Source organism: Erinaceus europaeus, chromosome 5 (assembly GCF_950295315.1).
Source record: "Erinaceus europaeus chromosome 5, mEriEur2.1, whole genome shotgun sequence".
NCBI classification, from domain to species: Eukaryota; Metazoa; Chordata; class Mammalia; order Eulipotyphla; family Erinaceidae; genus Erinaceus; species Erinaceus europaeus.
In genome coordinates, this window is record NC_080166.1 from 1,954,338 (window position 1) to 1,980,423 (window position 26,086).

Below are 26,086 nucleotides of genomic sequence, written 5' to 3' on the forward strand. Positions count from 1 at the left end.
AAGGCTATTTTTTAGCTTGTGATTTTCATCAGGGTCTAAATTTAAGAGTAACTATGTATTAATAATACTAATTCTATTTTTACCGTGTATAATTTAATTCTGATCCACATTTATTAAAGCTCAATTAAATGACATTTGACGTTTCTCTACAAAACTTATAAAATTTTGGCTCTGTTTGTTTGGTTGTTTTTGCTTCTGCAGAGCTGGGATCTTGTGCGTATATGTTCTAACCACTCCCAGGCTATCTTTCTCTTTCACTTCAAGAGGGAGGGTCCGCACCGACTAGGGCACCTGTCTCCACAGCCTTCCCTCGACGTGCCTGGGAGCTATGTCTCCGGCCCTAAATCATACAATTCCTACAGAGTCTGATTTATAATGTAAAGCAATTAAAGTTTACTTATGTCAAGGCAGTAGACCAATTATAATCAAAAAGCATTGTTTTCTTACATACAATTAATCTACAGCAATGTTTAAAAGTAAGTAGACACAGACTTCTATATCGAACCACTATATCAATAATTGGATCAACCAACCCTCCTGCCAAAAGCAACTATAAGATTGGACCAAAAACCTTTAAAGCACCCGTAAAACCAGTAACGAAGAACATTTTCTGGAAAGAGAAGCAGTCAGCACACCCTATGCGGTTTATACCTGGCACCTGTCGACCCTTAGTTCCGGGAGCGGAAGGATGAGCTGGCTACACTGAATGAATGGGGGGGGGGGGGCGGGGGGCGGTGCCAAAGTGTCTTTAAGAGGGAAATACCAGGATGTAGAAGACATGGGTGTGGGGGTAGACAGCATAACGGTTCTGCAAAGAGACTCTGGTGCCTGATCCCTTGTACCACCAGAAGCTAGAGATGAGCAGTGCTCTGGTAAAAAAGTAGAAGAGGACAAGGACGAGGACGCCGGGAAGCAAGAGCACATCTGCCGGCAGCGCGCTCTTCTCCAGGCGCCCGCCCGCCTCCCTCTCCCCTCCTCGCAAGCTAACATAAGAACAGCGGGGCGATCATTTAAAACGCTGGCTGCTCTTGCTGTCTGTTGTTCACTATGGCCATTCCTCGTCAGTACAATAAAGCAAGAAAATCAAAGAGAAAGACTGAGTAAAAAAAAAGATAAAATAGTCCTCAGTTGCAATAAAATTCCATGTGCTTAAAACTCTAGGATATTGGCCATAAAAACAATCAAAACTGAAAGGCAAAATTGGCCAGGGTATGAGTTTAAAAAGATCAATATAAAAATCTGCACTTTTCTCTATGTTAATAGCAAAAAAATAGAGAAAACGTTTTACTAAAAGTTGCATCAGGGGGCTGGACGGTGGCGCACCTGGCTGAGCGCACACATTACAGTGCGCAAGGACCTGGGTTCGAGCCCCCGGTCCCCACCTGCAGGGGGAAAGCTTTCCAATTGGTGAAGCAGGGCTGCAGGTGTCTGTCTCTCTCCCTCTCTGTAGTCCGTCTCTCTTGACTTCTGGCTTTCTCTATCCAATAAATAAAGATAATAAAAAAAAATTTTTTTAAGTTACATCAAAGGGGGCCAGGAGGTGGCGCACCTGGCCAGTTAAACGCGCCACGTACAAGAACGGGGTTCAAGCCCAGCTCGAAGCAGGTCTGCAGCTGTCTATCTTTCTCCCTCTCAATTCCTCTCTGTCCTATCAAATAAAATGGGAAAGAAAAAAGTGGGAGGGAACGACCACCAGGAGGGTGGATTTGTAGTACAAGCACCAAGCCCCAGTGATAATCCTGGAGGCAAATAAATACATACATACATACATATAAACTGCATGAATATAATCATAGACATTAGTAAGATAAAATTAACAAACATGTAAGAAATCTACAGAAAATGTTGAAACTAAAAGTCCAGCAACTATTAAAATCTCAATTCACTCACACTAACCCGCTTCACCTAGAATCACCTAGAAAACCACCAAAACTGTACAAGTGGACACTCTGCTCAAAAATCCACATGGATGGCCAGGTACAGGCGCACCTGGCTGAGCACACATGCTACGGTGCGTGAGGACCCGGGTTCGAGGCCCCAGTCCCCACCTGCAGGGGGAAAGCTTCATGAGCGATGAAGCAGTGCTGCAGGTGTCTCTCTGTCTCTCTTGTTCTCTATTACCCCCTCCCCCTCAATGTCTGGCTGTCTCTATCCAATAAAAATAGTAATAAAAAAAAAGAATTTAAAAAAGGATGAAATCCATATGGAAGTGCAAGAATAAACGGGGCTGAGAGTCTCTCGGCAGAAAGCTGGAAGACTTCCTTTATCAGGTAATGCTGCTTTTCACAAAACGGTAAGGATTTTTTTTTTTTAAAGTTGAGAGCAGTGTATTATCCATGCACAAGGCTCTAGACAACAAAAAAGAGAAGGGGCTTGATTTTAAAGAGCAAGGTACAACTAAAGTAAGATTCAGTAGTTGAAATGAGTTCATCGTAAACAATACTAGAAGAATTTAACATTTTTGTACAAAGTAAGGATTTTTAAAATGAGAAAGTAACTCAAGAATAGGGAAGCCAACATGGGCCAGGCAATGGTGCACCAGGTTAAGCGCAAGGACCAGCGCAAGGATCCTGGTTCAAGCCCCCGGCTTCCCACCTGCATGGGGGGGTGGCTTCACATGCGGTGAAGCACGTCTGTAGGTATCTCTCTCCTTCTCTCCCACACCCCTCTCAATTTCTCTCTGTCCCATCCAAAAATAAAAAGGTGGCCGCCAGAAGCAGTGGATTCCCCGTACAGGCACCGAGCCCCAGCAATAACCCTGGAGGTAAAAGAAAAAAAAGGGGGGGAGGGTCAACTAGTAGAGAACAGAAAAATATATCCACACCATCATTTACATGATTTACAACAAAGCAGACATTAATCGCCAAGCAAAGGGAAGTCCTTTGAATGCTGCTAACAGTCACTGGTTATCCATAAGTGCTTTAAAAACGCTGACTGGACACCTAGGTAAAGGTACAAAGGAGCAACACTTCCTAGGACAACAAGGACAGTGTCTTCCAAAGAGACCAGAAGCAAAGCTATCAGGAAGCAGTGAAGAGGTAGCGCAGACTGGCAGGGGGCAGTCCTGTGGGAGCTCGGGAACACGAGAATCCCTGCACAACGGGATGGACACACAGACGCTCCGGCGAGCAGAACCCATGAAATGCCTGTGCCATTGCGTACCAGGACGTGCACGCCAACTGCACAGTGAGCACTAACGTGCAAAGTGGGGCTGCATGGCTGTAACTAAAGGAAGAGCACAGAAGTGCTGAGGAGGACAGGAGCTTCCCAGATCCTGCTAGCAGGAGTGTGAACAGCCTGAAGACCAACAGCAGCGGCCAGAAGTGCCTATGCCCAGCATCTGTCTCTGCCTTAGGACAGCTCTGCTCTCGTGTGTCGAGCAGAAGGAAACTAAAGCACAGGCCACCAGCACGAGCGACTATGCAAAACACTGCCAGGCACTGCCGGCAACCCAGAAAAGCCATCAACAGAGTGGTGTCGACTGCAGTCCATTCACAGCACGATGCACTACATTTAAAGACCAGCTTGGAGCTGAGGACACGGCACAGCGGTTCTGCAAAATGACTTTCTTGCCTGAGGCTCTGAGTTCAGTTCCCAGGTTCAGTCCCCCCCGGCACAACCATCAGCCAGAGCTAAACAAGGCTCCAGTGGGCTTTTTTTTTTTTTTCCCTTGGGTGGGGGGGGTCAACATGGATAAATAACACAAATAACACTAAAGAAAGAAAAAGTGACTACTGATACTTCCAAATGTCGATGTTCAAGAACAGAGAGCACATGGGTTAACCCCGTGTACTTAGAGATATCAGTAAAAATTACCAGGCTTCATAACAGAACTCTGACTCTATGAGAGGTATGCTAAAACTTAGTAATTTTCCAAACACAGACAGTTTTAGGATAATTACCTAGCTATTAAATAGTCCACTTTCAATTTTAGCACCTTCTGCAAGATACTGGAATCCTGGATGAGATGTCTAAGAGCTCGGAGCCCCGCTGCTCGGACTTCTTTTGCTTCATTTAGTAAAGATAGCCGCAAACTGTGGGAATCAACGTTTCACTGGGTGAGTTTCAAGTAAGCAACAAGCTACAGCCCTAAAATCTCCTTCAGCTGAAAGATGAAAGTACACGTCTTTTCAAGTTTCTGACAACTGTTCACATCCCTCCCTCTGACGTCCTGGCTTCCTCTCCTTGGTGGCCCAGTCGTCGAGCCCTGCACAGGCCTGTTCATACTTCTGGAAACTTAATAAAAAGTGTCACCAGCGTAAAAAACAAACCCTGATTGTGAGCCATGGAACTACATGAATGTTAGGCAGATTTCATCCCTGCTTCCTCGATTCATTCTTACCAGTCAAGTTCTGTTTTGTTCAACCCTCTATAGTTTATTTTTCTTCAACAGTGGGCAACTAAATATGCTTTTTTTCTGCTCCAAGTCATGTCACATTTACCTCTCCAATCTACTCCCTCTGGCTGCATACCTGACCCACTCCTATTAAAGAGTCCCTGACTTTTTTTAACCGACGAGAACTGTTTGAGAATGACAGCAGGTAGGTGCTGTAGTTCCCAAGTGCGCTGAAAAAGCAGCCACAAGGTAACAGTGTCGCGTCTCTACCGCTGGGCAAAGGCGCGGCGGCCGCCACTAGCATAAGCTACCTTAGGAAAACCTGGACAGGACCCTGGAGGCTTTTTCTACTGAGCTTTTATTCTGTGAGTTTCAAATTTAGTTTAAAAGCTTAAATTAGAAAACTCCAGGTATATTTCAACACTAGCTTTCTAGATGTGTACATTTAATAAGTACAAAGTAACAGTGTGAATAGCAGGATAATAACTTAAAACACTGGAGGCCCTGAATTTTCCTAAATCCCAAAAAACTCCTCTAGGAGAACAAATGGGAATGCTAACCGATCTGTTAAGGTTCAAATCCCTAAGAGCCAGGCAGGCCAGGGAGAGCGCTGAGCTATACTCACCAAATGATGATGTCCTCATAGCTGAAGCCCAGTTTCTCTTCACTGTGGCCAATGTCACAAAGAAGCTGTCAGAAAGGCAAAACAACTCTGTGTATACGTGAGTGATATGCAACTTGACCTACTTGTAGACATCACTTTGCTAGACTGAAAATTCTTTACCCAAACTTTAAATTTAGTACAAAAGTTCTGGTAACAGTGTTCAAAATGCACTCTGAACGCAGACTACTTAGCACACAAATGTACAAAAGAGCTACAGCATCATTAAAACATACGAAGAAACAGGCACAAGGTGACACTTGGGTTGGGCTTGGTCTGCCGTAAGAAGGCCGAGAGCAGGTCAAGCATGTGAGAGAGGAGGGTGGAGTGACTGAGTGGGCACTGGGGGCCCACTGCACTCTGCAGAGAAGGGCCTGGACTCGTGGGAACGGTATGCACAATTCTACTTACAGAAAAAAAGATGAGAGGTATATATACACAGTGGAATACTACTCAGCTATGAAAAATGGTGACTTCCATCTTCTTTACCTCACCTTGGATGGAGCTTGAAGGAATCATGTTGAGTGAGATCATCCAGAAAGGAAGGACGACTATGGGATGATCTCACTCACAGACAAAAGTTGAGAAATAAGATCGGAAAGGGAAAACACACAGCAGAACTTGGACTGGAGTTGGTGTATTGCACCCAAGTAAAAGATTCTGGGGTGGGGGGGGGGGGTTCAGGTCCTGGAACATGATGGCAGAGGAGGACCTAGTGGGGGCTGAATTGTGATGTGGGAAACTGGGAAATGTTGTGCATGTACAAACTACTGTATAACATTAATCCCCAAAAAAAGAAGCTAAAAAGAAAAAAGATGAGAAATTATATCTATGTGACAACACTGTCTCATAAATCATTGTTCTTCTATTAAGACAATATAAACAGATAAAAGTAGGAAAAACACTGGTGAAATGGTTAAATAAATCAGAGTACATGCAAGTACCCAAATGTGTATATATAAATGTTGGTGTCTGTTTGTCCAAGTATGCATGTCAGTATGTCCACATACTCATATGAAGAGAAACAGACCCACGGCCTAGGTGATGCACTGGGTAAAGTGTCTGACTACAGCATGAGGGCTGAGCTTAAGCCCCAGAACCAGAATCTCATGTGCCAGGGATGCTCCGGTTCTCAGCAAGATACGTAGGTATGTCGGTAGGTAGGTAGGTAAGTAGGTAGGAAGGAAGTAGGTGCTCAGTCTACACCTCTAAAAGAAGAGTCTCTGAATAGGCCCAGGGCTGGTACAATGGGCAAAACCCGGCAAGTTCAATTCCTGGCATTGCATCTGCCAGAGCGATGCTCTGGTTCTTCCCTGACTCAATAAACAAGTGAACAAAGCTTTTTCTAAAAGTACAGGTTTGTATCTTTCTTTGTTCCTTAAAAAAAAAAAAAAAAGACACAGAGAGAGGATTCTGATATATTAATAAGTAGAAAAACACGGCATCAATCAATGTATTGATGATATCACAGAAGGCCTATTACATGTACATACATCATGCAGGATAAGCCGAGCACTGCATTGAACACTTCTGTTTAGCTCACTGACCTTTCACAGCTCAGTGAAAGCTGCTACCACATGTGTACACATCTGCAGACACACATACTTAGAGCTCTCCCAATTAGGGAAAGATACTTGAGACAATAGAGACTATTATTTTTTCCAGGCAGGGAGGTGGTGAACAGGAAGGGCCATGAGAAGTCGGCCCTCTTACCAGTCTTCCTTTATAACAGCCGCTGTGCTATTTAGAGTTCCCTGTGTAGCCTACCGCAGCTTGGATTTTTAAAAACACATACTTTTGGCAATGTTCATACAAATCATAAGATTAAATATAGGCAAAGAGAAGCCTTAGGACAGCAGCGAGCTAAGACACTGGCCTCTTTAAAACTATGCCGTTAGCTGATGAGCGTGCCGTCAGTCTTAAGCAGAACACTGAGACAGCACCCATCAGCCGCCCGGTGACACACTGCTTCCTTTATCCAGTGCACTGATGCCAGCAGGCAGGCAGCTGGGGTCACATCCACGTGGCTGGAGGATCCCACCACGAAACTGATTTGGAGCTCACTCTGTGGGACACTCTAGCCCCCTTGTCCACTGTGTCAACTTAATCTAAGGAGTGTGGCTAGTACAACAAAGACACATTTCTGAAATGCAGTTTCCCCAGTGTAATGTCCCTTTAATCAAACTCTTAACTCTGTGTCAACTTCTGCGAGAAAGGGGGACAAAAGCAAGTCCCATTTAATTCTTGTGAAACTAAGCTCAGTAAAACACTAACCAGTAACAAATCGCAATAAAAGAAAAGGAAAAATGCATATCTTGTTTGGGAAATAAAGAGAAGAGTAAACAGCTAGTTGATAATTATAACTGAGTTGGTGTACTGCACTAGAGTAAAAGACTCTGGGGTGCGTGTGCAGGAGGGCTCAGGTCCTGGAACAGGAGGGCAGAGGACCCAGTGGGGGTTGTATTGTTATGCAGAAAATTGGGAAATGTTATGCATGTACAAACTACTGTTATTTATCACCGGGGGGGGGGGGTAAAACATGAATCCCTCCCAAAAATAATTATTATAATTTAATCTGGTAGTAAAATTCGTTTTAACTTTATTTTATAGCATTCTTCTTGGTGATGTTGGAGAATTTCTAAGTTTTACTCTATAAAAAATAAATTGATAAATGTATCCCACTTGCTATTCTTTTCTGAGCCTACCCCGTACCCCGTTTTCTGTGCCAAGCATAAATCTTTCTGCTCCCCAAATACACCTCTGGACTGAAAACACATGGCAAAACACATGAGCAGCGGGCTGATGGCGGGTGGGTTCCAGAGTGTTTGTCAACGGTCACTAAGAAGATCGGAGAGACTCAAGGAACAACGAGCCGAGTACCAGTTACTAAATACTCGGGTAACTCACCTTCGTGAAGTTATTCAGACGAGAGACTCAAGGAACAGCGAGCCGAGTACCGGTTACTAAATACTCGGGTAACTCACCTTCGTGAAGTTATTGAGATGGCCAAGCTTCCTCATGTTTGAGACTCCTTGCAGTTTGGCGAGGTTCTGGAGGATCTCCCGCAAGTTATCAGAAGGCTCTAGAGCAGAGACAGAGCGGGTCAACGCGGCGTGCAGGACGGCGAGCTGGACAAGCGCAGGGCGAGCACCCCGACTACACCACGACCCGGGCCCCTGAAGGCGCCCACCCAGCCCAAGGTCCGCGTCCGCGTGTGTCCGCACGGAGGCGCTGCATCCTAAGTGTCCGCGTCCCGACCGACATGTCTGGGGAGCTAGCTGGCCGGAGACACTAGTAGCAGTCCCCTCAACCACAACACAGAGGCTGCGCAGGATGCGCATCAGTGCTGAAGACGCTGGGGGGAGGCAGTCAGGAACGCCGATCTCTCAGAGACGAGAGCAGCAAGCTCGGCCACACACACCCCCGGCTAGAGGGAGCAGGGCGCGGGAAGAACCGGCAGCGACTGAGGCCTTGAAGAGCCTCGAGGGAAGAGTCCCTGTGTTGACAGCACTCGGGCAGCGGCGTCTCGGCTCTGCGGTGAGCATCACGGCCTCAGCACTTCTCTGACGCCACTCAACAAATCTCCGAGCAAGATCTGAGAGGACCGGACTGCCTCATGACTAAAGTGCGCTTCAAACCGAAGTTCAGAGGCTTCGACAGCTAGATGCACGGACCGACAGGCGTGCAGAGAAGATATCTCTCTCGTGGCCCCTAACAAGCTGAAAACCAATCGACTGAGAGAAAATGGCCCAGAATCGACCCAGATGTGACAGTATCGCTTTGTATAACTGTAGCCTCTAGATTAACAACTCAAGAGGCATAAAAGGCGCAGAACAAAGGCACACAGACTCAATGTCTGGAAACTACACAACGTCTCCGAGGGAAGTGGGCCGCAGACGAGTGACAGCGCAGGCGGAGATGGCCGGCCGAGACGGTGAAGACGCGGATCGGACGGGGCCGGCGGTGCCCAGAGCGGCGAGAGGCATCCAGGGGACATCCAGGGGACGGAGCCACTGCTGACTGCCTCCTCTAAGCGCAGACGCCAACGCAGACGCAGGCCGCCGCTAGGTGCCACCAGCAGAGGGCCACTGGGGCAGGCTGCCGGCCACGCCTCCACTGGGGCAGCTTACACAGCAGCCTTCTGTCAATTCGTCGGACGTTCTTTTCTTTTTTCTTAAAGATTTTATTTATTTATTAATGAGATTAATTAATTAATACGTCTGACGTCCTATTTGTTTTAAAGAAAAGCAGGCTCTGGACAGGTCTGGAATAACCTCTGATATTCCAGTTTGAGAGAGACAAAGCCAAGAAAGTCCTCGGCCGCCAGCAGGGCGTCTGCAGGGCCGCTTCCCCTGGTCTGCGCGACCCGCCAGCTGCTGTCCTGCCTCCCGCCTCCGCTGCCGGCCGTGCCTCACATGCTACTGGGACGCTGCAGCCGCGGGGAGGCTTCCACATGCCCAGCTGCGGCCGCTTCTCAGAAGAGGACTTAGAAGTTTAGACCAGCCCTCTTCAATCTTTATTGATTATTCTGATAAAATTCAATTTGATTTTAAGTGCTCTAGGATATGTTTTTATAATCAGTGGCAACGGTTATCTTAAAACTGAAATAATTGGTCAACAATTTGTTTGGCTTTGTATGTTCACTCTTTTTCAGCCACCAGGTTCCAGATGCTAGCATGATGCCATCCTGACTTCCCTGGACAGACAACCCCACCAATGTGTCCTGGAGCCCCACTTCCCCAGAGCCCTGCCCCACTAGGGAAAGAGAGAGGCAGGCTGGGAGTATAGATCCACCTGCCAACACCCATGTTCAGCGGGGAAGCAATTACAGAAGCCAGACCTTCCACCTTCTGCATCCCACAGTGACCCTGGGTCCATGCTCCCAGAGGGATAAAGAACAGGAAAGCTGTCAGGGGAGGGGTGGGATACGGAGTTCTGGTGGTGGGAACTGTGCCCCTCTTATCCTATGGTCTTGTCAATATTTTCATTCTATAAATGAAAATGACATGAAGACAGATTATCATTGAAATCAGTTTTCATTAGAATTCCAAGGGACTATGAAAAGATAAAAATTAGTCTGCAGGGGCCAGGTGGTGGGTGTGAAGAACTGAAACACAGCAGCCAAGCTGTCTCTAGACGCAGGGGCCACGCCACAGAGCCACAGGTCTGACCCATGTTGTAGTGCTACGGCTCAAGAGCTGCTGATTTTTAAAGAAGAGACGTCAGCATTTTGTCCTCCCGAACATTAAGAAAGAGAAAAAGGGAAAAGAAATCAGCAGTGGGAGTGGAGTTGAACAGCACATCCTTTTCGGAAAAATCATGAGGCCCTTTTGCAGCCTCATGAAAAGGTGCCGGCCCACTCTGAGCCGTGCGGGAGTCATTCACACCTATGCTGCCGCCGTGTCATTAGGCAGGTGGCACGGCTTGGTTCTAAAACAAGTCAGCAGCTCTGGCTGAGTGCTAGAGATCTGAGGACAAGCTGAGGGCGGGGGAGGTGCCAGCTGGCCGCGTCTTCCTGATTCCTTTCTGTGGAGGGAAGGACGCGCGGCAGGCTTGTAAGAAGCGACTGCACGTCGCAGAGAAACTGCTGGCGATCTGGCCTCGGCGGCGCTCCAGGTCAGGGGGTCCCCGGAGGCCGACGGTGACATGGTAGAGTCCGAGCTGAGTCCGAGCCGCATCGCAGGCCACAAGCACCTGGAGAGCGGGGCTGCCAGGTAGCGGGACGCCTGGGTTCCACCCCGAGAGCGCGAGGTCCCCACAGCCCTCTGAGCCACAATGTGCTGGAGACCGCATTTCCTCACTCAACTCTACTTTTCTTGAAGCAACTGGCAAATGCTGACATAACGGGGACTGCTGACAAGGTGGTGTGCAGAGATGTCCCGCCGTGCCGACTGGCCTCAGACCCCATGGGAAGCAGCATTCTGAGCGGGTTCGGTTCTGCTTGCAGTGTGGTCGGGTCTGAAAGGTGTCTGCTCTTCCAGCTCCCGCTACGGAACCCAGCACCCAACTGGAACGGCTGCCGTTGGCGGCTGGGCCGTTTGAACGAATCCCTCATCCGGAAATGTCCAGAGCTAGTAACAAAAATGGGCTGCGCAGGATCACAAGCAGGTCTGTTCTCCCACCAAAGCCACCGCGGCCTGGCTAGGATGTGCCGCCTCCATCCTCGCCACGTTTGTCTCTCAACCCCTGGAGGGGTAATTGGAAACTTCAACTCAGGTGAGGCTACATACCAGCACACTGTTCAGTTCTTCGCTGACCAAGACAGGCCCTTCTATGAATGAGGAATGATGAAGCACACTGAAAGATGGCTAAAGGTTACTGGGAAAGCCCACTGGCTGACTTTGTTCTTTATCGAAATAAAGGACCTCAGGAATAGAGACGCCTGCAGACCTGCTTTACCACTTGTGAAGCAACCTGCCCGCTGCAGGTGGGGAGCGAGGCTCGAGCCAGGATGCTGGAGCGGGTCCTTGCGCTCCGTACTATGTGCTCTGAACCAGGCGCGCCACCGTCCGGCTCTAAAGCACTTCTTCCAAGCAGGTCTTGAGAGGACAGTGGCAGGACTACATGAGCAGCAGCCCGTGTTCGGTCCCCCCAGCCCAGCATCCTTTTATTTTCCTATCCAACACAGAGAAAGTCTTTTCTCATTTTAGAAATGTGGGTCAGAAGTGCAAAGGCTTCTTCAATACATGCCGACATGGAGAGCTAGACTTACAAGATTCCCTTAGGTAGAATGTTCAAAACTACCTGGAGAGAAAGCCGTTTGTGATCATCCCCAACAACTCAAAATCCCTGTGACTACAAGTAAATGCCAAATTAAGCCCATTCAGACAGCCCCACGCAGTTTGTGAGAATCGTATGTGGTTTTCAGCTCTCCATTAACCAACAGTGCACATGTCCAGGTCATATGAAACAGTAAGGAGACTGACTACTTGGCCAACACTGTGTGAGTGTCTATGTCTTTTCACCTTGGCCAACACTTCATATTATCCTGTTGTAAAATATCTGTTTCAGGGGCCGGGTGGTGGCGCACCTGGCTGAGCGCACATGTTACAGTGCTCAAGGACCTGGGTTCCAGCCCTGGTTCCCAAATTCAGGGGGGAAAGCTTTGCAGGTGGTAAAGCAGGGCTGCCGGTGTCTGTCTGACTCTCTCCCTCTCTGTCTCCCCTCCCTCTCGATTTCTGGCTGTCTCTGTCCAATAAATAAATGAAGATAATGCAAAAAAAATTTTTTTAAATATCATTTCAGCTATTCTGACAGATGTATAGTGGTATCTCCTTGTGGTTTTTACATGTATTATCTCGTATGTAATCAAGTTACATTTACATACTTATATATCACTTTTGGTGTATATCTGTTTAATTCACACAGTTATGTATGATTTCTAATACAAAAATATTTGCTTTAGTAAACAGAATAATTTCTATAGTACAATTAACAATATAGTTGCCTTGACTCAACCAAATTTATACAATATAGAGGATCTTAAACAGCAACACCTACAAATAGGAAATATCCGATTACTGTAAAAAATGGCGACTACCCCCTAGCACTGCAAAAACGGTATCATCTGTTTTCCATCTACACCATGCCTCGGCCTCGCGTGAGCTTCATGTGCAGCTTGGCGATACGAGAATCCGGCATGAAGCCCAGCCAGTCTATCTTGGCGTTACTCCCGATCGCACCCCGTCATTTCACGAACATCTCATAAAAACTGCAGCAAAGGTGGGCGCGAGGAATAACATCATTGCAAGACTGGCCAGCTCCTCATGGGGCGCGAGTGCTTCCACACTACGATCATCATCTCTGGCATTATGCTATTCCACTGCAGAATACTGTGCCCCAGTATGGTTCCGTAGCCCCCATGTCTACTTGGTCGATTCCAAATTATATTCCTCCATGAGGATCATTTCTGGAACCATCCGTTCCACCCCGGTTCCATGGCTGCCAGTTCTCAGCAACATCACCCCGCCAGATATTCGTCGGGATGCGGCATCATCTAAGTTCATTTCCCACGTCTACGCTCGACCGGACCTGCCAATATACACGGAGATCTTTGCCCACCCTGTCCAACGCTTGACGTCTCATCACCCAATCTGGTCCCCTACGCCTACACTGAACTTCTCTGTTCCAGTCTCTTGGAAACAGAGCTGGAAGTCAGCTGAGGTAAAGAACAAACACCTCATCACAGACCCCTGCGAGCGTCAACCCGGCTTTGACCTAGCACGTTATGATCGGGCCCTCCTCAATCGGTATCGAACAGGCCATGGCCGGTGCGCCCCTATGTTCCATCGCTGGGGAGCCAGAGACGACCCGAACTGCCCCTGCGGCTACAGACAGACTATGACCCACATAGTCAACGACTGCCACCTCTCCAGATTCAAAGGAGGTCTCGAAACTTGACATCAGGCTCAACCTGACGCTGTTGACTGGCTACGGAAGAAGGGCAAACGCTAGAAGAAGCAGCAACACCTACAAATAGGAAAAAGAAAAAAACTGAACAAAAATGTATCCTCTGTCAGCTTTAAAAACTGCCCTTCTGGGCCCCTAATCGGGGAGTCCTGAGATTCCCAAACAGACTTGATGGGCCTAGAACTCGAATAAATCCCTTCCTCCATTGTTACAGGTCATTTCTATCAGGAACAACAAACTAGACCCCTTTGTGGGCCCCCATAGGACCTTGCCCTCAACTTGGATCAACAATGGTAAAGAATGTTTCATCGTCCGAAGGGAGGCTGTACAACATACTCTATGCTACACCTGAGGAAGATGGGTTGATATTGGGGCAGCTTGGAATGTTCCTACTCATGACCACAGAATGTGAGCTCAGATCGAGAGGGATGCAGACATCACACAGGCTCCTAAGCTAATTATGGGCCCCAGATCACATCAAATCGATGGAGTTTACAGTCAACAATTTTTAAACCCCTTTCCCATATTAGGGAGTCCCTTTCTTCCCTGGTCCTTTTTCCAGCCATGACATCATCTCCCGACAATAACTTGGATCCACTGACATATCAGATTTCAGGCTCAGGGGCAAAAAGAAGAAGGGGGGGGGACCTAGAATAGCCACAGGCCCCTTAGAATTTAACTAAAATATCCCTACTAGCTATCTACAAAATGAAGGACCGCCCCCCCCCCAACTCTTCATCTGCACAATTCCAGCCCTTAGGTCCATGATTGGTCAACAATTTGTTTGGCTTTATATGTTAACTCTCTTGTCAACCACCAGGTTCCAGATGCCAACAGGATGTGACCAGACTTCCCTGGACAGACGACACCACCAATGTGTCCTGGAGCCCCGCTGCCCCAGAGCCCTGCCCCACTAGGGAAAGAGAGAGTCAGACTGAGAGTATGGATCCACCATTCAACGCCCATGTTCAGCAGGGAAGCCATTACAGAAGCCAGACCTTCCACCTTCTGCATCCCACAGTGACCCTGGGTCCATACTCCCAGAGGGATAAAGAAGAGAAAAGCTATCAGGGGAGGGGAGGGGATACGGAGTTCTGGCGGTGGGAATTGTGAGAAGTTATACCGCTCTTATCCTATGTTTTGTCAATGTTTCCTTTTTATAAATAAAAAATTAAAAGAAAAAAAAAAGCTGCCCTTACCACAAACTGTGTAAGGGCACAAACTCACCCATCACATGTATCAGTCATGCAGCCATTAACGTCAGTCTCGGAGGCACTAAGCACTCCAGGGCAGGGAGAGATGAGCAGAAGCAGAGGGTGCTGAGGACTCAGTGCCCAGTGGTGCCGACTTCAGCTGCTGGCGGCAGTGGCACGCACTTCTCAAGGGGAGGGGGGCAATGCTTCTATGTCACGCACTGTTGTCCACAGTAAGGTGGACTGGCTAGAGAAGAGTCACAGACCTAAGTTCACCTTGCCCTGTGAATCGCTCCCTCTGGTCTATTTTAAAATGGTAATTAATCTGTGAAGTGATCACAAAGACTTTTTTCATAAAGATGACTCACATATTTGCTGTAGCAAGTAGGTAAGAGCTGCCTGATTAAAAGGCAATACGAAATACTTTCTTAAACTCACCTTTCCATTCTTCTCAATAAAATTAGGTACTGACAGGACAGGTTCACAGCACGAGTATGAGAAAAATTGACAGTAGGACTGTAGCTGACTTATCAAATCCCTTTTATATACAATGCAAAGTATATAACGGTATACACAAGAAAGGATAATGTCACAGAAATGGCCATTATTCAGAATCGCTCATCATGCCAATGTCTCAGTGTCAGTCTTCTGATCTACATGGAAAGGCAATCTGCAAACAGGACAACTTAGTTTTAGAGAACTGAATGCAAGGACTAAATTATAATCACTGGACACTCTGGGATTTCAACCTTTATTAAATGTTACAACCATATCTGTATAGTCCCGATGAATCTTTACTGTAACGGAAGTGTTCTGTTTGAAAGTCACGACACAAACGATCACTGTGAAAGAACAGAGCCTCTGCCCCAGAGACGGAGACCACAGCGGCGTGCGCTCTAGCTGGTGGAGCTACTGACAAGGTCCTTGCACACTCTGCTTACCAGCTACCTGCTCTTTCTGACAGGCTTTACTACTTCATGACACACAGGTACCCACGGGCGAGCGAGTGAGCGCACACGCACGCCAGCACTACTCAGGCTTCCACACAAGAGCGGCTGCTGAGAGGCAGCACAGAGGTGGCCTACGTGTGCCTTGGTGCCCGAGGCCGCAGGTTCAACCCCCAACAGTCAGATGCCAGAGCTGAGCAGTGCTATGGTCTTATGAAAATAAGCCTGGTCTTTCTGAAGACCGAATACGCTGCTGTCCAGAGGAAGAGAAGCAGGCTCTACCGGCCTTGCAGACAGAGGTCGCGATGATTTCCATTTTGTGGGGTGGTGGCCCCATGTGGCGGTGCGGCAGCACCTCAGACAGCTCCAAACCCTCCCGCGTGGCGACGCGTCTTCAGCTACAGCAGCCAGTGCAGCTGCCCAGCCCGAAGCTCACTCTGCGCTTGCCATTTTGGTCTTGTTTCCTACACTCCACCTATAAGTGAGCTCGCATGGCATCTGTCCTCTTTTTGACGTGTCTCACTTCATGCCTTCAAGTTCCATCCAGGATGACGCAAAGGAAATGACTCATCATTTTTAACAACTGAGTAGTATTCCATTAGGTATAGACACCACACTCATCTGTCACTGGGTTTAAATCACTGTCTCCAGGTCCTAGATTTTCTCTGCAGAATAGGAACAATGAGAGAGGCTAGGATGTCTCCTGGGGGTCTAATCTGGCCCCCGGGAAAGTACCGCTGCTCGCCCAGATGGGAACTAAGTGGTATGCCAAAACGAGTGTCTGTGGATTGCCCACACTAACAGGCAATTCTTAGCACAAGATGCGCACCAACCATGCAGCCAGCCAGAGGCGGTCTCACAGTCCACAGGCGAAGGACTCAGTCTCCCAAAGCCCTCCACAACAGGAAGCCAGTATGCAGGCCCAGTCACAAGCTACCTGACTGAGTTACTAGAGCAGAATGATTAGAAGGCCTCAGTGATACAGGGACATGTGAATGAAGGTTGAACAAAGAAAGTGAAGCAACAGGCCCTGAAGTTTTTAGGGACACACACACACACACACACACACACACATACACACACACATCCAACACTACCCCATGCAGTTCCCTATATTCCCATATAAATACCATATAAGCACTGAAGAAGAAAAGTCCAGACTTAGCAGCAGAAAAGGAAAAAATGGGGGAAAAAAGGAAAGGAAAAAAAAAACCTGAAAAGAGAACATACATAGAAATGAAGGAATTTATTTTGCCAAATATGGTGAAAATGAAGGAAAGACACAGGAAAGGAGAAAGGCTGCAGAGGAAGCCAGAGGCACAGCTACTGAGACGGTCACCATTTGCAATGGCAGCAGATGTCAAAAGCCAGAGTACATTTATACCGAGTTCTGATCATGCGTAATAGTCCACAATCTATCATAGCACACCAGTTCTATTGGGTGAAGGGAAGGAGGAAGTCACTTGAAATGAGACGGTTAGACAGGGAGGCCAGAACGCACACTGACTGCATTTGTCATTTCTAGTAAACAGGACCGACACACAATCACGTGGACATCATCGTTAAAGTCAAGCATTCTTCCGGTTTAATGATTCTCACTGAGTTTAAATCCATTCCGTGAACTGAACAGTCTGGTCTAGATTCAGAGTCAGTAAGATTGTCTCACAAGGCTTAACTGTTATTACTTTCAAGGAAGTTCAAACTGTTTCCACATTTCCCAAGAACAGGTGCAGAAGACATTATAAAACTTAAGATATTTAAAATAAAATGAAGACTAATGTTTTTAAATTACCACTATTTACAAATGCACTTCATTAGAATTTTTTTCATAATCCAACTTTTTCATTTTCACTGTTTCTGCAAACTAAAATAAGTAAGTTTTCTTTATTTTAATAGTCCATGTTAAGCATACATACAAGTTCAACATGAATTCTATAATTCTTTCTGTCCCTAATATTCCTCTCAGAAAGGTAGCCTGCCTTTTCTCGTGGTCCGCCCCCTCGATCTAGCCTGATACTACTCTTTCAAAGTTAAAACAATCTCTTGTTTTCTCTGACTCCCTCCCCACTCACACACCTCTCCTTTCTCTCATCTCCTTAACTACATAAAGAACACTTAATATCTATGTATTTATACCTTTGTGCAAAAGCTGTAAAGGCATATTACAGGAATATCATTAATTCCTCAAGTAAGTGTTATCTTCAATAGAGGTGAGAATCCATGTTCAGGATAGGTACCTTAACCAAACTCTAACATTTCAAAGAGGTGGGGTTAATGTGAAATTCAGGTATCCCTGGCTCCAAACTTCATGCTTTTAGCAACAATGCTAGATTACCCTTTGTTATTGTTGCTACTAGTCACTGTGTGCTATTGTTATCTGTCTCTACACAGACCTACTGCTCACGTGAAAACCAACTCTACCAAGCCACACCTCTTATTTTGAAATATATATACTATGAAGCAACTTCCTAACTGGAAATAGAGATAATCAAGACACAAAATACGGCATCCACCCCAAAATAAAAAGTATCTATCATGAAAAAGTGTATGCACTACAGGCCATGTAATTTATTAAGAGAAAAGCTCTTTAATTCCTCATGATCACAGTCTGTTTTCCACATATCAAGTCCAGTTATATGTTATATAGTTTCTCTCTTACAGCAGAGCAGAAGTTAAAATCAAGGGATTAAAGGACTGCTGAATACAGGAATACCTGCAATGGAGTGACAGCTGAGCGCAATGAAATGGTACATATGACTCAAAAGGGCACACACGATGTAACACATCTACCAGCCTGCCTGCCTATAGCTACATTCATAATGAGGACCCCAGTCAGAAAGAACACGTTAAAACATATTTCATGCACTCTGCTTAGGAAAGCAGAGAAATACCTAGCAGTTATAGAAACAACTTGGGTTTTGTTGCTTGTCTGTCTGTTTTGGTGTTCTGCTTTGTTTTGCTTTGTTTGCTATTGTCTCTGGAACTTCATTGCTCAGGGCTGACGTTTTCAGACTGAGTAAGACAGAGACACAGAGGGAACAGAAACCACAGCACCAAAGCTTCCTTCAGTGTAGTGGGGACAGGCTCGACCTGGCAAAGGCAAGTCCACAGACCAGGGGAGCTACTGCAGGGACATTTAGAAACAGGTTTTAGAGAGCCGGGAGTCGGGTGGTAGCGCAGCAGGTTAAGCGCACGTGGCGCAAAGCACAAGGACCGGTGTAAGGATCCCGGTTTGAGGCCCCAGCGCCCCACCTGCAGGGGAGTCGCTTCACAGGTAGTGAAGCAGGTCTGCAGGTGTCTGTCTTTCTCTCCCCCTCTGTCTTCCTCTCCTCTCTCCATTTCTCTCTGTCCTATCCAACAACGACAACGTCAATAATAACCACAATAAAACAACAAGGACAACAAAAGGGAATAAATAAATATTTTTAAAACTTTTAAATTTTAAAAAAAGATTTAAAAAAAAAGAAATAGTTTTATCCAAAATGGCTGAAATGCACCTTTCAGAATCGAGTCAACAACTTGCTTCCTGAGAATCCTAAATAAATTCTTTGAAGTATAAAATATTCATTAGTCACTAATTACTTTTTACTGTATTTGTTTTCAGAAAGAATGTGAGGTTTGTGAACATGGGAGTCGGGTGGTAGCGCAGCCAGTTAAGCACAGGTGGCGCAAAGCATAAGGACCAGCATAAGGATCCCTGTTCGAGCCCCCGGCTCCCCAGCGGTGAAGCAGGTCTGCAGGTGTCTGTCTTTCTCTCCCCCCGTCTGTCTTCCCCTCCTCTCTCCATTTCTATCCAACAACAACATCAATAATAATTACTACAACAATAAAACAAGGGCAACAAAAGGGAATAAATATTAATTTTTTTTTTAAAAAGGATATTACTGACACTGTGACTGTTAGCGAAGCATTCTCCTGCCCCCACTTTTGTTCACTGGTTATACAGAGCTCTTAAGATGGATTTCAAGGTCTGCAGGTAGGCAAAATAAAGCTGTGTAAGAATTATTTCTAATGCAACCAATCACAGGAGCCCATGAAATAGCCAATATCAAAGGGTCCAAAATGGAGCAGCTGCTGATACAAATATTTTTTTGTAATTAAAGTCCTTAAAATATCTAGCAGAACAGTGAACACACAGAAAGTACTTACATACCTGAGGGCTGGCCTTCCTCATGAAAAAAAATTAGGTATGGATTTCTAGTATCATTCGTTAGTGTCTAACCTGACTGACTATACCTATCACTCTTTTATGTGTAAATATTTAGAAAAATAAAACAATGAAAGAATTGTACCAAAGAACAATTACTGAAAAATTATCCTTTTATATAAAAATAGCCGGCTATTTTAATACAGTAGTTCTACTAACAAAATTCTTTCTGTTCAATAAAGAAACAAAGTACTTTAATAAGTTACATGAGAATGGTTTGACTGGTGATGGCACCTTTTTTGTTCTGTAGAGATCTGTTTTGAGAATAAAGAAATTTAAGTAGTTTTAACAGTTCCCAAATCCATCTAAGTATAGACATAATATCTATATGTGCATATACCTTGCCCAAAATGATTCATATTCAAGCACCCAGGTGAACATTCAATGTAAATGTGGCTTAGTTACAAAATAGTGACACCTTTTCTCTGTAGTAATTTTATAGCACAAAAAGATTTACTGATGGATGAAAAAAAATCTTAACAAAAATAAAGTCTAAACTTGTTAAATAAAAAAGTATTAAACAGTAAGAGTAAAAGACATCTATCTGCCTCATTTAATCTGAAAACTGTAATTCCCTTTGAAAAATAACCATCTTTTGGCATTTCTTTCATTTTTCAAGGTAAAACCAAAAAAAAAAAAAATCAGTATTTCTGGATTCAAAACAATATTGAAACATAAATACATAACAGTTTCCACACGGGAGAAGAACAAAGGTCACTTTAATGTTTTGGACACAATATATAAAATGACTGAAGCGTTTTTTAAAGACTATGCCGATCTAAAATTTCCCTCTTTAAAAACAATAAAATCTTGTGAAAGATTTATCAGTGAGAGGGGAAGGGACATGAGTCACACAGGATTGAACTCAAAAGCTCGCTCTTGAGAGCCCAACCTCTGTCCACTGCACCACCTCCTGGCCTGCAGGGTCATAGTCTGATGTTGAAACTACTCTGGGACCCCAGTCAGGGAGTCGGGGACTCCCACACAGGTGTGATGGGCCTAGACCGTTAACAGATCCCTCTCTTTCTCTTTTTTTTAATTTTATTAGTGATTTAACATTGATTAACAAAGTTACATGTCAACATGGCTGTAAGTCCACTCCAGTCCCACCCCCGAGTTCTGAATCTTCAGTCTCCCCACAGCAAGCCACCGCAGTCCCCTAAGGCTGGCGACATGGGCCAGCATCATCTCTGCAACATCTGTCCACGTTTACACATAGCTGCCCCTTTCTTCCTGATAACAGACCCCTCTGTCCACCATCGCTGGTCAGCTCCATCAACTGTCTGTCCACGTTTATACATAGCTGCCCCTTTCTTCCTGATAACAGACCCCTCTGTCCACCATCGCTGGTCAGCTCCATCAACTGTCTGTCCACCTTTATACATAGCTGCCCCTTTCTTCCTGATAACAGACCCCTCTGTCCACCATCGCTGGTCAGCTCCATCAACTGTCTGTCCACGTTTACACATAGCTGCCCCTTTCTTCCTGATAACAGACCCCTCTGTCCACCATCGCTGGTCAGCTCCATCAACTGTCTGTCCACCTTTATACATAGCTGCCCCTTTCTTCCTGATAACAGACCCCTCTGTCCACCATCGCTGGTCAGCTCCATCAACTGTCTGTCCACCTTTATACATAGCTGCCCCTTTCTTCCTGATAACAGACCCCTCTGTCCACCATCGCTGGTCAGCTCCATCAACTGTCTGTCCACCTTTATACATAGCTGCCCCTTTCTTCCTGATAACAGACCCCTCTGTCCACCATCGCTGGTCAGCTCCATCAACTGTCTGTCCACCTTTATACATAGCTGCCCCTTTCTTCCTGATAACAGACCCCTCTGTCCACCATCGCTGGTCAGCTCCATCAACTGTCTGTCCACCTTTATACATAGCTGCCCCCTTTCTTCCTGATAACAGACCCCTCTGTCCACCATCGCTGGTCAGCTCCATCGGGAACAACATCATAAAGCCCCCTGAGGGCCTCTCCAGGACCTCGCCCTCAACGTGGACCAACAGTGGCAGAAACTGCCCCGCTCTCCCAAGAGAGGCAGCTGACGGTCTCTTTCTCCCTCTCTGTCTCTCAGCCTCTGTCAGGGGAGAACAGCTGCGCAGGCTGAGGAGCTGTGCCGGCACTGAGGTGCGGAGCTGACCGGGGAGCAAAGCAAGAAGCAGAGCTGTACGCCACCAAGTTCTACCGTCAACAGGTAACTAGAAATGACGCCCGCGGGAACAAGATGGCGCCACAAGTAACCCTAAGCAAACAAGGCAGGAAACCCTTATATTCAAATATCACGACTTTACACCAACACGTGACAGACACGACCAAAGACGTATCTACAGCACATGTGCTGAATCAGGCATTCCAGGTACTTATTTCATTTGCCACGTGGTCACAAACAGGAAGGCGCGCAGCTCAACAGCTGGTGTGAAGCCTTCACAGCTCACCCGCTCTGTCTTCTGAGAGAGAGAGAGGAGAGAGCACGGCACCTAGGTCCCTTCCCAGAGGCTGGGCTGGCTCCCGCCTGGAGAGGAGGTTTGGCAAAGCGCACACTCCCCAGGAGAGCCGCTGCAACAGCCTGGCTCAGCGCCTCTGGCCACTGGGGCCTATTCCACTGGGCGCTCTGTCCTCTTCCTCCCCGCCAGCTCGGGGCCCGGGGGTTGGCAGCACTGCCCGGTGCAGGCAGGGAGTCTATTACACAGGACTGTAGGTCAGACAGGAAAACAGGCTGGTGGAGCTGATGAGCTCACGCGATGGGAATAACACCGATGCTATTTTAAGACGTGACTTGTCGAAGGAAAGGCTGCAGATGCGAGTACGTGCGCTCACTCGCACGACAGCGGGCCGTCCTCACTGATGCCAAAGGCGACTGCCTGGACAGCCCACTCCGTGCAGACCCGCACTCGCTCTAAGAAACACAAAAGCTGGGTTCGCGGTCAGCAGGATAGCTCCCATTTTCTGCTCAAGTCCGCGCTTGTTGTCTTTATAAAGACAAACGGCAAACACCTCAACTGAGCCCGCTTTATGCTGTATACACTGACCTACGCATGTCCCGGCTGTCACATGCATTTTCTGGTCAGTAATTCCAGCTTTCTATTTCCCAACTACACTTTTAACCTAGTCGGGCCAGTAGATTCTGTAGTACAGTCATGAAAATGTGCTGGTTGACACTAACGATACCGCTACAAAAATGATATGATTAGATAAGGCAAAGTGAAGGAAACATGCCTACAGCTCAAGCAATCCAAGTAGAGAAACAGCAGCAACAACAACCTCCTCTGTATTTCTTACTGAACTGTGCCGACTCCCTAAGCGGGCTGGCATGACCTCGACTTGACTGCAGTCTATAATGGCGTCCCTCCCAGAAACACTGCTCAGTCACGCAGCCTGAGGGGCTTACAAGGAATCTCAAAAATACGCTTCGGTTTAGGGGCCGGTCACACAGAGCCACCAACCTGACGTACCTGTTTTCAGCTTAGTTTAGCACCTGTCTGGCTTCATCATCATATCCGTCAGTAGTATTTTTAGTAGGTATTCAACTGAAACCTGCTCACACTAGCAAAAAAGGACAAATGCAGAACCATGGTGGACAGCACGGACAGCCAAGCCGCAGCGGTTCCTCTGTGGACCACCACACGGGTAGTCCGGCGCTCGCCTGATACAGCTGTCTACCGGCACCTGCTACGAGGGTGAAGTCCAAGAAACGAAAGCAAAATGTCCAACAGAAGACGACCCCATCTGCCCCCATCTGCTCGGGGACAGGGCCAGAAAGAATGGAGACTCTCCCCACACCACCGAGGGTGCATTTCCTACCTGTCCAGTGCTGCGCCACCCTGACCCGGCCCCTGTAAGTGCGGAGAGCGGGGCGGGCTGCACGCAGTGGTGCCGCTTCAGCACCCTCTCTGCAGCAGCCCAGATGTGGAGAGCGGGGCGGGCTACACACAGTGGTGCCACTCAGCACCCTCTCTCAACCCGGCTTTGACCTGGCACGTTATGATCGGGCCCTCCTCAATCACTATCGAACAGGCCATGGCCGGTGCGCCGCTATGTTCCATCGCTGGGGAGCCAGAGACGACCCGAACTGCCCCTGCGGCTCCAGACAGACTATGACCCACATAGTCGATGACTGCCACCTCTCCAGATTCAAAGGAGGTCTCGAAACTTTACATCAGGCTCCACCTGACGCTGTTGACTGGCTACGGAAGAAGGGCAAACGCTCGAAGAAGAAGGACCCTCTCTGCAGCAGCCCAGATGTGGAGAGCGGGGCGGGCTACATGCAGTGGTGCCGCTCAGCGCCCTCTCTGCAGCAGTCCAGACCTGGGGGGAGCCGCTCGGTCACTGCGGGGGAGCTGACCGCACATCCATCTGCAGCGCTGTGGAGCGCCACCGCTGCTGCCCGTGCCCACCAGCTTCTCGGCTACTGCTCTCGGTGAGTGGCCCAGGCCGCAGAGGTATCTCTCACGCTCTACACCCCAGGAACACGGCGGCATCTGAGATTCACTAAGATACCAGCCGCGCAACTGAGAGATCAGGAAACCGGAGCAAAGGCAGGCGGGACAGCACGCCAAAGGTCACCGCAGATGAAGTAGAATAGAGCTGGGTTTCCCACACGTGCCACCACACGTGTCATCACACGTGCCATCACATGTGCCACCACACGTGCCATCGCATGTACCATCACATGTGCCATCACACGTGCCATCACATGTACCACTACATGTGCCACCACATGTGCCATCACATGTACCATCACACGTGCCATCACACGTACCATCACACGTGCCATCACACGTACCATCACATGTGCCATCACACGTGCCACCACACGTGCCATCGCATGTACCATCACACGTGCCATCACACGTACCATCACACGTGCCATCACATGTACCATCACATGTGCTTCCTATGAAACAGCAACTATGGCATTTTCCACTACCAGTAAATAATAGGGTTTGAGCATCAAAAACTGTAAAACTCACTATTTTTAAATGAATTATTTCCTAATATTGATATCTGAGTTCACGCCCTGCAAATTCATTCCGGACACAGTAATCCTGTCAGGAAAGGTTTACACTGGAAGGAGAGTCTGCCTCTTCATGCTCTTCAGTACCAGGAAGAGATGTACCACGAGAGTGATTAAACAAAGTCTAGCCCTTCTGTGAAAGTGGCAACAGTGATCACTTGGATTTCAAAACAGGTTTTGGCATGCAAAATGGAAAGAATATTTAACGATATCAAAGTAGATATCAGGGACTTTCACCAATTAAGCAGAGCAGTTGTCTGAATAAAACTGAAAGCAGGGGAGTCGGGCTGTAGCACAGCGGGTTAAGCGCAGATGGCGCAAAGCACAAGGACCGGCATAAGGATTCCGGTTCGAGCCTCGGCTCCCAACCTGCAGGGGAGTAGCTTCACAGGCGGTGAAGCAGGTCTGCAGGTGTCTATCTTTCTCTCCCCCTCTCTGTCTTCCCCTCCTCTCTCCATTTCTCTCTATCCTATCCAACAATGACAACAACAATAATAACTACAACAATAAAACAACAAGGACAACAAAGGGAATAAATAAATAAAATAAATATTAAAAAATTAAAAAAAAAAAAAAACTGAAAGCAACAGTGACCAGTCAATTGGCTGTTTAAGATCTACTACAATGTAGTTAGCTGTGTTCGAAATGAATCCAGCAACAATTTCCGACTGAAGTGCACTATGTATGAATTAAACCATACCAAGACCAAAGACGCTTACTAACTTCCCTGAGGTGCGAGAAGCGTGTAAAACTAGCAAGGCACTATTACTACCAAATTTTAGTCAGGAAGAAAAAAACTTGTTGTTCTATTAAACAAAACACTACATTTTATCTTAAGACATATTATAGTGCTCTTTCATTAGACCTAATTTACTGATCTCAGATTAGACTTTTATAGTTGTCATATTTGATAAGTCTGCCTCTAATAGAATATAACCAATAGATAGCATGTCTCAAAAATTGTTTCAATACCAGAATTCCACATTCACAGTATTCAAACATTCACAAGCTTACAGTATTCCAAACAGTCGTGCGTGTGGTATCTGTGCGTGCGATAGCGTCTGCTGCTGTATTCACAGTGCAGGAAGGTAACTCACGCTGAGTTGCCATCAATCACTCGGTCTGGGACTGAGTAACGAGGCGCACTGGCTTAACATCCCTTCCAAGTGATGTCTTTTTGGAATGAAGAAACCAAGACTAAAGCAAGGCCAAAAGTCTTGCCTCGAATCATCTACTGCACACCACAGCGGAGCCGACAAGGCAGGAGGAGTATCCACCTCGCCGCTCTGTTCGCTACGGAGTGATGGTTT

General features: G+C 46.9%; 1 protein-coding gene across 3 annotated transcripts in view; it reads right to left on the reverse strand.

The window, feature by feature from the left end:
* The window catches only part of RICTOR (RPTOR independent companion of MTOR complex 2), an 85,729-nt gene that overhangs the window by 55,245 nt on the left and 4,398 nt on the right, over window positions 1-26,086 (reverse strand). For 2 of the 3 annotated variants that reach the window (XM_060190976.1, XM_060190975.1), the window contains exons 3-5: window positions 7,982-8,079; window positions 4,962-5,026; window positions 3,903-4,034 (exon numbers count right to left, since the gene is read on the reverse strand). In XM_060190976.1, coding sequence (XP_060046959.1) covers window positions 3,903-4,034; window positions 4,962-5,026; window positions 7,982-8,079 — 295 coding nt within the window. Of the gene's footprint in view, window positions 1-3,902; window positions 4,036-4,961; window positions 5,027-7,981; window positions 8,080-26,086 lie in introns of those variants that run through there. The other variant, XM_060190977.1, reaches the window with a different exon arrangement.